Source organism: Aulostomus chinensis, chromosome 15, assembly GCF_037954235.1.
Source record: "Aulostomus chinensis isolate RoL2024-O1b breed Wild chromosome 15, RoL_Achi_v1.0, whole genome shotgun sequence".
Taxonomy (NCBI): domain Eukaryota; kingdom Metazoa; phylum Chordata; class Actinopteri; order Syngnathiformes; family Aulostomidae; genus Aulostomus; species Aulostomus chinensis.
The window spans coordinates 19,773,336-19,788,170 of NC_141334.1; the positions used below are offsets into that span (position 1 = coordinate 19,773,336).

General features: G+C 42.6%; 1 protein-coding gene across 2 annotated transcripts in view; it reads right to left on the reverse strand.

Annotated features, from left to right (window-relative positions):
* The window catches only part of spns2 (SPNS lysolipid transporter 2, sphingosine-1-phosphate), a 67,111-nt gene extending 61,347 nt beyond the window's left edge, over positions 1-5,764 (reverse strand). For both annotated transcript variants that reach the window (XM_086226472.1, XM_086226473.1), the window contains exon 1: positions 5,349-5,764. In XM_086226472.1, the coding sequence (XP_086082598.1) occupies positions 5,349-5,580 (232 nt within the window). In that variant the 5' untranslated portion in view covers positions 5,581-5,764. The remainder of the gene's footprint in view (positions 1-5,348) is intronic.
* Between the last annotated feature and the right edge of the window lie 9,071 nt (positions 5,765-14,835).

Below are 14,835 nucleotides of genomic sequence, written 5' to 3' on the forward strand. Positions count from 1 at the left end.
AACAGCTGTACCACAGCGAAGAGTCAAAGAGTCACCCTGATGTGACCAGCGTTCATATGTGAGGGTCACAGGGTGCTGCGAGGGAAGTTCCTTTGCTTGAAATCTGGAGGAGCCACATGAAAGAGGCAGTACTGGCAGAGGAAGGAGCTCAGTCTAATTCCTCTGGTTACTATTACAGACGTCGGCTAAATCGGAGCCTAAAGAACACACAGACTGTTTTCTCACCACAGCAGGAATGGCACGGTAGGATATAGAAATAAAGAGATTACTGGGAATTCTGTGGGAAACCAGTCTGGAAAAGTCTGCTTGATAGCATATGATGTAAATGTTAGCGACCTCACTTTGACATCTGTTGAAAGGTGTCAAAACGTTGCTGCCAACTGAGAAGCATATTTTTGTTGAGTTGTAGAAAAAGATGAGAAGACATGATGATGCTGATGGTTCACACTTAAATTCAAAACAGCTTTGAAGCAAAAAAAGATGCAGCAGCCCTATAAAGTGAATTACTGGAAGCCTCTCCATCTTCTTAAAGCCTGGTCTGTTTCTCCTGTTGCACCAGGGACCTTTAATGTGAATGCTATAAAATAGAGCATGATGAAACAGGGAGAACCAAGCGTGGCCCACACAGCCTCTCACACAGTTTAACAGAGAGCGGGCATTGTCAGCTGCAACACTACTGAGACGATCCAACTGTGGCAGCTATAGACTTGTGGCAACACCACCATCCTTTAGAACTGGATTTGTTCCTTACTGTCAGACACAACACAACATGCTACCTTCACTTCTCCTCATCTCTAGCCCCCAGCGGAACTGAAAGTTGTCTGTGTTTTGAGCGCCTCTTCTGCAACAGGAAGAGCGTTTCTGAATATCAGACAGAACATCGTGGAGAGGACAGAAAGTGAGGAGAGGAATGGCCCCAGGCACATGTGGACAGTGATAATGAGTGGGCACAAAGCTATCAGGAGTGAAGCCATGTAGCCAGTCAGACTGGATACATTGCTTCAACTTTGCGTGACAAAGAGCTTCCCTTTAAGAGGATTATTACCACACGGTCATCTATGTCTGGGATGCCAAAAGTTCACATGCAAGGGTTCTACACTGGTCCAATGGGACTTTGTTTGGGCTAGTGACAGCTTGACTGACGTGTGGACTAATCTTGAGTCCCCCCAACCTTTCCGATCCACCATAGATTAGGCCGCACCCCTCAAATTATCCCTTCACTGGCTGAGGATGGGTGACACAGGGGGTGGCTGGAGTTGACTTACTTACCAAGCAAATAAGTTTAAGAGCTGATGTCTGCCTCCCATCATATTCCCTGGAAAAGCACATAATCCTCTCTTTATTATAAGCTGTCGAGGAGCTTGGACTGTCTGCTGCACGGCTACAGAGACACCAATACTGGGATTTAAGGTTTCTCAAATTAAATTAAATGTGGTGCTACCCTAAGACTCGGGCCCTCTAAAAGCAAGTGGAATGTGAGAGGCTGTGGGTCAGAAACAGTGACCCAGATACAGCATCCACCAGCTCCAATCTTGCATGGTCAGATCTCCATTTACCTGCATCCTGCCCGCCCAAAATTCTGTCTAACCCTAACCTGCATCCTGCCCCCCCAAAATTCTGTCTAACCCTAACCCTAACCTGCATCCTGCCCGCCCAAAATTCTGTCAGAGTGAATGATTTGTCTCATCTAGTGAATAGGACCCAGACACAACGTATTCCTGCCTCACCTGTATCACAGACAGTATTAAAAGGAGCCTTCCACTCAGAGTCTGAACAGCTGAGCCTCAAATCAAACTCCCTGCTGTCACTCACAGCAACCCTCAAATACTCATCACAATTGGATTTAGCCAACAAGTGTCTCTGAGGAGCATCAGATCTCTGGTCTGTTTGGAATGCCTTAATTTTAATATATGCAAGCAGCAGACATTCAAAATGCTTTACGATTCCCTTGCTGATCGCGCTGTGTTACAGTAAATATGACAGTGAAAAAAAGAAACGTGTGAAATGCATTCACCTGTTTCATAGGGTGCCGCAGGAATGAGACTAGAACCTGTCAACAAGTTAGGACTGTTGAACGTCTAGTTCCCTCATTTCAAAGTCAATTTTACGTGTTTTCGGTTAAACGCCTGTAATAAGACCCTGGTTAAAACGAGCTATTTTATAAGATATTTTACCATTTTGTTCTATGGCAAAAAAAAAGGATCTGTAAATTACAACACTGATGAATTTAACAAGGGGCTTAAGATATGAAAGAATCCTCTAAGAAATGCATGGACGGTGTTGTTTCTTCACGGTGTCATATTAGCTTTGTACTTGTAGCAGTAGCATTCACCCTTTACAAATCATGAAAAATGCATGTTTCATTACAAAGGGTTTGATTTGTGTAATTAATGAGGTTGTTCCTACTTACTCTAAAGTTGAGTCTCCTAAGACCTGAAACATGCTCTCAATATTCAGCAGCTTATGTCTAACAGAAGTGTTTTGAAGCTACCCCTCATCTCAAAAGTGATGATATTAAATATTCATGTTTAAAGGTTTTTGTCAGTTAATCTATCAAATCCAGAATAAATTAAAAAAAACCTCCCCATGAAGATTTTGATACTTCCCTTGCTGTGGTTCTCTGCATCATCATGGGTAAGTGTGAGATGCACTTTAGATATTAGATGAACTGCATTCTGTCAGTATGTAGTTTCATATTTATATGCGCGCATGTTTGTGCGCGTGCACATGTGTGTGTATGTTTGTGTGTGTGTGCGTGCGTGTGTGTGCGTGCGTGTGTGTGTGTGTGTGTGTGTGTGCGTGCATGTGCGTGCGTGCATGCATGCATTTGGCTTCAGCTCCAGAGATTAACAGAGCGCTCCAAGTCTTTGACACTACTGTGCTTTGCTGGCTCCCATTTTCCCATCATTGTTGTGAAGTAGAATAGTGCTGGTGTCTGGAGTGGTCATTCTCTGTCTCCACTACAATGCTTTAGTGACACACACACACACACACACACACACACACACACACACACACACACTACAGTAATGGCAGTTGGTACAAAGACCTTTTGACTTTGGGGGGGACGGACGGCATTGCTCCAGCTTAATGCTGCCTGCATTCTGCATCCACTTTTCCTCTGACTGCCTCTGCAGTACCCAGCCCCTCCCCTCACTCACTCACAACTCCCTGCTCCCATTTAGCCTCTCTTGCAATGTGTGTGTGTTTTTTTTCTATGAGACTGCACTCATGCTTGCTTAAGTGACATTAAGATCTATGAGTTGGGATTCATTTTGTGTACCTGCTTCTGAGGGAGTTTGAATAAGAATGCAGAGGAAAAATGGTGACCATGAGACAAGACAGGGGAAGCAATGAAAGAAGGAACTAACGAACCGTTAAACGTAGATAAACTGATAATTTAACAGTCTAACTAGGTACAAGAATAGATCAAGAAAACACAATAGTCAAGCTAAACAAGCAAAAACTGATATATACTAAAGTGCTCCACACACACAAGAGAAAATGCTCCTTGTTGGCCACACAGATACACTGCTTCCACCACTTAATGACTACTGCAATGTAGCTCACACAGCAGGAAGGAGAGAAAGCCTCGCAAAGACATGAAGAAGAAGATGGAGGGAGGATGTCAGTTAAGCTAAGTACTGTATTATTAGTCAGGTGGTCGTCATTCTGTGCGAGGGTCCCATGCGCATATATAATGCAAAACATCCCAGCAGCCTTCAGGTGCCAAGGATAGGAAGGGAACGCATGGGCGGAAGCACATGGTCGGATCTCCTTGCTCACTTATAGTCCTCACCTCTGTCCTGCTCTCACAGCTTTGAAGAGGATTTCCCCTCTTTCTAATGTGTAACTGTAAAGAGCAGAGGTGGTTTAGCGGCCGGATCATGAAGGAGAAGAGTTGGTTTTAAGCCCCTTAACAAGAGTTTTCCCTCTGATCAAAGCAGCGATAAGGACACATTTGCCACAAAGGATGTGGCTTTTCAAGCTATCTGCTGTGACTGAGTGGTGCTTGAAGATGCTAAGATTAGATACGCCACTGTACATTAACGCATTCTTGGCGTGGTCATACTTTAAGCTCCTTCTGCAGTCATCATCCTCCAAGTGCCTGAGGCGTTCCTGCTCAACCCTTTACAGCGACAGACTGGACCTGAAGCCTTCAGGACGATGAACCGCAGATATGTGACACATTGAATCAGCGTGCCAGGAGTGTCAGATGAAAATTAACCAATTTATTTTGATTTATACATTCCAGATGACACACAGCTATGAATTAGAAACAGGAAAAAATATATATTATTTTTACATTAACTGTTCTTGTTGCGTTTTACCCCAGGGGCCATCTCTTTGTACAGTAGAACCTGCTCGTCACATGAACACATCACACTTCCCTCCATTCTCTGGGCTGCAGCAATATTTTAACCCTTTCAGGGCCATGGGGCAAATGTCCAAGCCTCCATAGATAAATCCGAACCATGTGCGAGAGATAAGGATTTTTTTTCAAATATATTAGAATTCCGATGGCATCTTTCATGTAAAAAAATAAACTTTAATTACAAAATGCCTTGAAAGAAACATCATGTGCCTTCTTTGTTTAAGTAATAAACCTGTTTTTCTTCCTCAGCTTGACTTCTGTTTGAACGTCTATTCTTGGTCACAATAATTCCACAAATAGTCCAACCTCCAGACACTGAGATGGGCTTAATTTGTCACTGTGATTCAGTTTCATAGAAATATCTAAGTGAGAAAATAAAAAGACACTTGAAGAGGATTAACACCATTTGGCCTCTTCACAGCATTTCACCAAACACAGGCTAATGCCTGGTATATTAAATCTCTCCTAGAAGCAGGAAATTCATAACTGGCTCTTCATATTGGAACTCTTATTTTCCAGTCGTTGAAACCGGTGTGACGATCCCAAAGACATCACACACGTATACACACACAGACACACACACAGACACACACACACACACATTCTGGATGGACAGTCGCTCTAATTGACTGATCTACAATTATCTAACAGCCTGGCTAATATCAGCAGCCACTGTCAAGCATCTTCCTGAGTGATAGAAGATGTGTTTGATTTAATCAAACACGCACACGCACACACACACACACACACACACAGAGTCTTGAAGCATGCAAACACTACAAGCCTTGTGCTTTTAACAGAATGTCCATTGCGCTCAGGCGATGCCATTGTTCCGCCCGTCAGAGCTGAGGTGCGCTGATGAAGCAATTAAAATAGCCAGAAAATAAAGAAAGCTGCTGTATTCACTTTGATACCCCTAAAATGATTTCAGTTAACTCACATATGTGTATATAAGTGGAATAATCTCTCTTACCGACAACTGTGCATCTATCCATGTAATTGAGGACGTTCCCGAAGCTGAGGATCCCCGCGGCAGCAGCCGGTGAGCGGCATCGCATTAGTGCGGCGCGGAATTTCTGCCCGGGTTTGCAGGCGTGGAGGTCCGGGCTTGATTTCAGCGCGGGGCTCATGCTGCCGGACAGCGTGCGCACCTCATCCGAACTGCTGCAACCTTCGATTTCGCATCCATCGCTCTCCACGCACATTTTCTGACACGAAAGCTCCAGCGCAAAAAAAAAAACCAGGAGTGATGGACCTGAGAGGAGAAGAGTTCAAGTGAGCGCAAACGGACTGAATAAAGATTAGTCGCAGTGAGCTTGTTGAAGCGCAATAGCCGCTCTTCTCGGGATCATATTTTGCTACCAGTGTGCAGTGACTGACGGGCTGTGCTACTTGTGTATGTTTTGCTATAGAGCGAGCGCTGTAGTGCAGGGGGTGTGACCTGGCTGGAAACTCCTCCCATCAAACCCTGCAGCGAATAATGGAGCCGCACTGCAATTTGGTGCAGATGCCGGGGAATTGCAACCAAAGTGTGAAGCTTTCTTTAATTTTTATGGAGGCTGAAAGGGTAGAATCTGGGTGTGCCTCTAATTATTTCGTTATTTAACTCAGTATATAAGATACAAATGACTGCTGAATATATGACCATTACTAGATAACTTGGCTGATAAGTCTTTTTTTTATCAAGGCCAAAAGTCCAGTTTTTCTTAATTGATGTTACGTAGACCACACTTTCATGATGATTAATTAATCTTTTTAATCTGTTGACAGAGTTAGAAAACAGCAGAGATTGGACAACAAGACAACTGTGACAGGACTTAGTTAAACTTGTGACTTTTTAGTCCTTTTTAGTTAGCAATTTACTGAAAAAAATGTAACTCAGATGGAAAAAAGAGAAACGCTGAAAGTTTGTTTAATGATAAGGTTGAGTATAATACAGTATAAACCTGTCATAATTATGAACTTTTAATATGCCACTATGAGTCTTAATACTGACGCTCAGAATTTTGTTCCCAAGGATTGTAAAAGTTGGATGACTACGAAAGTGTTGTGACAGCCCCCTGATGGCATCATAGGGTCCTGCAAACTAAATCAGTATTGACATCTGAAAACCTAAATGCAACAGAAAAAGATCTTTTTTTCTTTCTCAAGTAAAACTGCGCAACCAGCAGACCCACATTCCGTTAAATTAATAATTTTAGTATATCAGTGCCAAATGATCATGTTGCACAACTCATGGTCTCTAACCTAATGAGCACTGTGCTGTTATAACAACAGAATAATTTTGCCAATCAAAATCTTGCCTGCTATCTGCTTTTACAAGTTAACTGCTACTCTGAATAATGTACAACAACAAGCTAGGCAGTACAGTGGGGCAGTGGTTATCCCTGTCACCAGGGGTCAAACCCAGAACCTTCTTGCTGTGAGGCTTCTGTGTGGAGTCTCCATGTTCTCTCTGTTCCTGTGTGGGTTCTCTCTGGTACTCCAGCTTCCTCCAACAGTCCAAAGGCATCAAGAGGGGACGAGGCTGATTGATACTCTAAATTGACTGTAGGTGTGACTGTGAGTGTGACTGGTTGTCTGTCTCTATGTGTTGGTCCTGTGATGGACTGGTGACCTGTCCAGGGTGAACTCCACCTCTCACCTGAAGGCAGGGAAGGCGGCCTGAACAGGATAAGCGGTAGAAAATGGATGGATGCATGGAAGGATGGATGGATGGATGGGTGGAAAACAAATTGATTTTATTTAAACTCGTCAAGTTCTGCGTTACAGATCCCAGCCAAGTAAGAGCACAGTCATAATTTTTAACATGGCTGGATGACCTCTTACGGGGTCTCACGACGAACGTTTGTGGTTGGGCCACTGCTGACCCCCATTATACATGCGAGAATACTTGACGTGTAGTAATTCATTGATTGAAAAATAAATAACTGTCCAGCAATTTTCATGGTAACCTTACTGCAAAAAAGGAGGCTTCAGTGGCAATAAACTCACTGTTGAGTCCTTTAATTTTGCTGTCATAGCTGACATTTAAACCTTGAAAATCATTCAGTTATTGCAGGAAATGATTGTCAGATCTCTTGATAACTGTAACGATTGCTCGGAGCTTCATCGTCACATGACAGAATAATTCTACATTTCCCTCAGTTATATTTGGGCAATTTGATCAAATATGTCTTGAACACTTGAAACAAACACAGTATGTGGTAACATAATTATGGTTTAAATCCAGCCCAATCAAGACCAGAGCCTTGTAAGACCAAGGATGTAGGACCTGTCATGGTTGATATTGTCATCCGCTGCTGCAAATGTATACTGTTACATTTTACAGACCTAAATGGTGTGGAATAGAACATGTTCCAGCATGGGATGCGTGTTTTTTTATACAGCACATCGACTGAACCAAACAACAACTTGGAGCGCAGCGGTCAGTGGAGACACAGTAACGCTGGATGAATCCCACTGTCGGGCATGTTTGTCTGCAGCATTCCTGGTGGTTACAAACTAAAGCAAGCAGGGGAAACTCCTCTGCTCTGGTTGGGAGAGGAGGAGTGCAAAGCTACTGGCTCACCTCTGACAGTTTCAGCGGTTTCTGTGCTCTCCTGACATTAACCGCCGTCCTCAAAATCTTCACAGTCCATAGCTATGAAGACAGAAAGGCTTGTATGACTGCAGGGAATTTACTTACTCTCCACTGGTCTCAGTCAACATGTAAATATAATTCCACGTGCTGTGAGAAAACTGGGTTTGGATCAGCTCTTACTGATGCAGGTGACAAAGCCCCAAACACAGAAAGGCTTTTTCAACAGTGTCCACCAATTTTTTTGAGGCATGTAAGCTTCTGTTCGATTCTTTGTGAGACACCAGAGTTGTGAGATGAGCACGTGAACCGGGAAGCAACCTGCTTCTGAACAGCTGGAAAGGTCGAATCTTGCACGCAGATGATAGTGTCGTGCAATCTCTTGTCATCCTCAAACATATATCCAGCTCATTGTTGGACTACTCCATTGTGAAGAAAGCTCTTTTGTTTTTTTTGCCAAAAAAGAATGCCAACACCGTCCCCTGACTTCTCAACTGTATGCCACAGAACGTGACGAAGAGAAGCCGAGGCACGAGTACAAAGTTCAGTGTGTGAGTGGTAGGTGGGCGTGCGTGGAGAAGATGGATTTCTCTGAAATCAAGAGTTGATGACAGTGCAGCTGATACAAATCACTGTCGGAGGACAAAAAAACATTTCAATTTGTTTTTAACGAAAACAATATTAAGATTTTGGAATTTTTTGGAACTACTGAAAGGTAAACAATTTGGAGGGGAGCTGGACAGCCTGAAGAAGAGGGAAGCTGAATCTTGGCATCAGTGTAAAAGAAGGCTGGGTGCTTGCCTGGCTCTACTCTGCAGGCGTTGGGCATTACAGGGGAATCAGAGAGAAGGTCTGAATCCACATGCCCTTATTGTTTATTTATACTGAAATGAAAAAGTTTTGTCAGCAAAACCTACAGTCTCTCCTGACATTTGTTTTGCAGATCCACTTATTTCCAATAACATCTCTCATAAAACTCCTATCTGTTTAAATCTGGAAAGTGTGATGAAATAGTGCCTACAGTCTGGTTGCGCAACAGAAAAATAATCAAGTGATAACAACAAAAATTGCTTTTGTAACTGTTTTCACTGACATTTATGAAAAGAGGGGACACAGGAAAAGAAAGCAGCCAATAGTCTCATGTAGAGGGCTCCAATGGGAGCCCCAGTGAACAGTTGTTCCTGTCTCCCTTGCTGAGCCTCCACCCCCCCCCCCCCCCTCCACTTTCTTTGGGATGTGCTTGATATGCTGGTCATGTCTTTGTGATCCTGTGTGTTTTTCCATCCCACAGAATGGCTCGGTGGACCTGGACCTATCTCTCGCCTTATTCTGCAATGTGGCCTGGAGCCACTGAGTCATGGCCCCGAGCCTTCCTTCCTGTCTCAGCTGAGGGCCAAGCCTCCAGTGCAGAATGAGAGATAACCTGCTAATCGCAGGGCCCAGCGCCTGCAGGCCGATAAGCTTTCTATGTTCTAACATGAAGTTTAAATGTCCCAGTGACACGTCTATCAGCTGTAAACACATCCCTGCCTCTTTTAGCTAGAACTGACAAGAACCTACAATGTGAGAAGTAATGATATTCCTCATGTCAGGAAGGATATTCTTTTAAGGAAAAATAAATGAACAGCTTTGAATGGCTGTGGCTGTAGTTATACCTATGTTTAACATAACACCAGTGCAGGCAACATTCATTTCCAGTCTTCAGGTGATCCAGATCTGATGGCCAGAGGGTTCATGGCTGGCTACGCCAAAGTTGCTGTGAGTTAAAGTTATGTAATGGATTAGTTGTCCAACTACTTCATCTTTGTAAACCTGTTTTTTTCCTTAAAACTGCTCAAATGTAGTTATCAAACACTTGTGACAATGATTGTCCAAAAAAACAAGAAAAAAAGAAAGAAAAGTTTAAGACCAATATCTTCTGGTATATCAGTCAGGATCTAAGTTTGATTCTATACAAGTTTTTGTGGATTTCAGAATGCATAATTGTGAGTTACTGATATTATCATTTGATTGTTAAAGAATGTAACCATCAGTGTTATCATTATTATTTTTTTGTATTCCACATTTCCCTCTGTGAACAAGTAATCAATGAATTCTGTCCAACTGCAGCAGTGGCACAACAGTTTGAGCTCCTGCTGCTGTTGCATCAGCCAGGCTTACAACAAGCAATATGCACACATTTCCCCTTCCTGTTCCCAGGAACAATCCCTGGACCAAGCATTTCTGAGTACACTGTGTACGTGAAAGATACTGAGGGAGGGAACAAACAGGCTGCCACCTGCTTAGCCACAGTTTTGGTTCCCCTCAACAGGAGTCCATGACTGTGGACATTGAGAGCATGTCACTTGAGACCATTTGGTGTTGGAGCCGTCTGGACTCTGGTCAGTCCTGAGGTGTGGGCTCTGCCATTTTGACCTTTTCTCATCCATTGTGACATCCTGACCCCTGCACTGTCTGTGGCATTGACTGTAGCTTGCTGGAGCCAATGCACCCCCCCCCCCCCCCAAACCCCACTCCTGCCATGTACTTAAGCAACAGAGTGTCTGGCAACAGAGCAGCTGAGGATCTGAATAGATCTGAACTGATGTCTCCTCTCCTCCCAAGTCTGATCTCAGGGCTGTTCTGTACAATACAGCAGCAGGAGGCAGTGAGACTAAATATAGAGTTCAGGGGCAGAGAAAGCGTCTTTAATCTGCCTTTTTAATTATTTATTGGACAGCTCCATCCAAGCTGACTCCCTGGGCCTGGGTCATCAGTCTCAGTTGATCTGTCTGAGATGTAAAAAGCTGTCTGCCTTGATATCATCATGTACCGCTCTTTTTACTTTTTGTTCATTTCCCTCCAGTGGCATTCCTAATGCAATTGAACACATACATTAAGCTTTGCCTAATTGGAGAAAAAGAAAGCTGTGATTTGGCAGAGATTGACTTGAAGATCTGTGTGGTGCTGCAGTTCATATTTATAGACTTCATGGGTCTTTGTAATTACCCCATTGCCATGGCTGAGCCTGTGAATCAGCTCTCTCCAGCCCAGTGGCCAGCAGGCCCCTGCAACAGGAATGTTAAATACATAGGGCCAGACTGTGCATATGCCATTATAGAGAAAACCTCACATTTGGCTGAACTTGGCTGCATTTCCGGGGCAGTCCACACAGGGAATCTTTGATCCAGACAAATATATTTACATGACAGCAGGACCAGGACCAGGACCAGGGCCATGACCAGTTTTAGCAATTTAGAGGCCCCAGGAAGAGACCAATGAGAGGACCTTCTCTATTTGGCTCAAACGCAATTTTAGTTAAGTCAATTTTAATACCAGATTGAGTGTCCACTATCCAGAAAGAATGGACAGTGAGGGTTCATTTACTCTTGATCAGGAACACCACAAAGTGTCTTATTGCACTTACCCTGATGACTTGCCATAAAAAAATAAAATAATGACCAGTAGTTTATATTTCAGGGCAATTCATAATCAAAAATCTAAAGTTTCTATGGTAAAACCTGAGCAATTGACCAGTGCCTTTTACCATCCCATTAAGTTCTTGTTAACTGAAAACATTACTCCAGTAAACAGGATGGACCATAAATGGGAGATCAATTTTGTGGGTTCAGTGGACGTTAGCTAGCTCAGCCTCTGCAGCTAAGCTGCTCCAACACTGGCTACCTGTTGCTGTTCTATTAAAGGAGGCAAATTAATTTATTACTTCAAGACTTCTCTCAGGTCTCAAATACACTCATCATGGTAACAACAACAAAAAAGATAGTGACTATCTGTTGCAAAGGCAAACTTCTTTGTCAAGGAGGAATTGTCCAATAAATATGGAATATGGGTCATATCAAAAATGGGCATGGCCAGGGCCAGATTCAAATGTACATCCTCTTACCACTTACAGATAGTCATTCATTTGAAATGATTAGAATGGAAAAAGGACTTTTTTATGAAAACTGTGTAAATTAAATTCCTGACGGCCTGTGACAGTACTCATCATATCACACAGCACTATACATTTCACAAACAGCAGTAACAGTTTCATGTTCACAGTGTATTTACACCTATGTTTTCTTTGTATCGTGCGTGTGTGTGTTTTTTGTCTACAACCAGTGCTGCTCATGACAATTTGGGTCTGAAGAGAAAAGATGGGGAGCTAGGGGTGATGTAATTTTCTAAATAAGGGCCTGTGTGTTGGGTGGAGAGGGCTCTTCCTCTCTATGATGTCATACGAATGCAGCAGTTTTTGGGCGATAAGGAAAGAGTACGATTACACATCCACAAATGTGGTTTGACTTCTCTTATCACTGTCCTGCGGACGATTTTGGGAAGGGTGACAAAAACACAAACATGGTGCAGATAAGCTTTGTCTTCTGCTGCAGTAAATAATTCTGATGTTCACAAACCATTTTCTGGTTAAAATGATATCATGAGACATATTCTGATTGAGGTTTGAGCCCAGATGTGTCAGCGTGGTGACTGATTCTGAGGCATGGCTGTTTTCAAGACAAAATGTTCCCCATCCTTGAGTAAACACTGAACGTATCCGTTCTCTCCTGAGCTCCACGGATCCCTCATTGATCGGCCTGGACAATTTATTAGCCATTGTGACAGTTTCCTGTACAGCCAGGGTCGAAAGGGGAAACAGAGGTATGCAGATAAAGTGCGCAGAAACATGGTGCACAATACCTATTGTGTTTTAATTGCAGGTTACCTAAAGAGTGTTTTCCACATATCTTTTAGCATGAGTGTGTGTTTGTTATTATGTCTCATACATGTCCCCCGTCTATTCCCCCAGCATAGTGAGTAATCGCATGACTTCTGGAAAATGACAAGCATCAGGTTAAAATGTTCAAAAACAAGAGGAAATACCAGTGAATTCCACAATAAAGTAATGAACCCTTTAACAATGGCTCCTTGAACTTCAGCTTTCAACCGTCAGTAAGAATCAAGTTCAGTCAACATTGTCAACACTTCAGTCACAATTTTGTCTGGAATGCCAGAAATCAGCAAATGAATTCGTGGACAATAACACTGCACAGTTATTGCTTGACCTTGGTTTGGGCATGTCAAAAGCAATGACCTTTTACCTTTCCGTGTGAAATACTCCAGTTCAAAACAAAAGGGATATGCAATGACATGAAGCTGTTAGGATTTTCCAAAGAATGTTGGAGACCACGGCAGCAGCTGTCTGAACAGTTTAGATATTGATTGACAAGCAGCTGTCATACCAGGGCATGTAAATATGTGCTGTTTGTCTGGTGTGTGTGCAAGGTTTCACAAGATGATGAATGTCGACCGCTCTCATGTTCCATGAACTCAACGGCGGTCACACACTCAGAGAAGACCCGGCATGTGACGGTTTTGACATGGATACAGACAAATGCAGGAGTCATGTGTGTCATTTTTATTTAAGAGGAGCTCTTCTCTCATCTGTGAGGTGTCATGGTTACAGTAATAGGTGATAGGCCAAAAGTCCCCAAATTCAGTGGCGTGCTCATGTTGCATTGCGGTCACCAGCTGCTTTCAATAACACACCTGCCTTCACTATATGAAAAGTGATCATGCATTAAACGAAGCCTATTCTGACAGGAACCAATATGAGGAGGTGTTAAAATGTCCCCATGCCAGGCTGAGTCTAATGTCTTGCAGTTCTGTTTTCTTATCACGGCAGGATCGTTGCTCTACTCTACACATTTGTTGCTTCAGTTAGCTTCACCAATGGTCCCTAAACAACAAACGTTTGGTGCTCAACTGGGAGTAATATAATGGCAATTTTAACAATGGTGCAACTGCGCCATCTGGTGGACACTGGAGAAAGTAGGTTTCTGATGACTGTGTAACAAACTGTCCCTCCAAGCACTTTAAAGTAGATAACTGAAATTTCTACAGGAAGTCTATCTTTTACCGCACCATGTGGTCCAGCCTGAGACCCCTCTGGTTCTCATTAGAGGGCAGCACCTGCCTTTATTTGGCCTCATAGACGAGAGGTTAATCTTCTAAGTACGGGAACCTGAGTAAAAACTGCGTATTCTACATAGAACAGGCGAGAAGGGAAAGAGAAATGAAGAAAAGTGTCAGCAAAATTCAGGAGAGTCATTAAGAAAAACAAGCAGGGATGGGCATGTGAAACTCAATTGGCCATTTGAAAAATCTGGTATCAGCAAAGCTATTCTCTAGAGGGTCCATTAACACCTGCAGGAAGATGGAGGATCAATTAGCTCGGTATTTTTATGGACCAGTTCATTCACAATTTAGTTTTGTTGTCTGGAGAATTATCTAAAGCATAATGTATAAATCAGAGCTGCTCAGGGTGGGCCCTTGGCCCCCAAAAAATGGCCTGCCATATTGTTTGATTTCGCCCACAACACATACAATTTATAAACAAATGGAGATAACTGGCCAAATGATAACAAAAAAAATCCTTTGAAAGTCTACTATGAATCATGTTTTAAGTTGTTTCCATGTTATGAGATAAATGCTCTTTAAAAATTCAAGATCCTTCATTTTTTTTCCTTTGGTATGTACAATTTGAGGCAGCAGAGTACTGTAAAAAAAAGTGTATAAAATGTAATTTGTTGCTTCTCAAACACAAACTGTTAAATTGTAGTTCTTTGTAAAGGCTTAAATAATAATTAATTCAGCGAGCATTAGATCTCAATAGCATTTTGGGCCATGGTCCACCATTAAGTTGTAGTGTTGGCCCTCCAAACTCATGTTTTGGTGTCCCTGGTGTACATGGTCTACTGAAATGAGATTTGTTAAGCATAGAAAAGACTCTTCATTAACATTTCCAGCAAATTTTGATCAGAAATGATTAATAAAATCTATTTGAAGGATATATAGGTTGAAAAGTTGGAAGAGTGGTATTTTTTTTGCAATCAAATTTGTT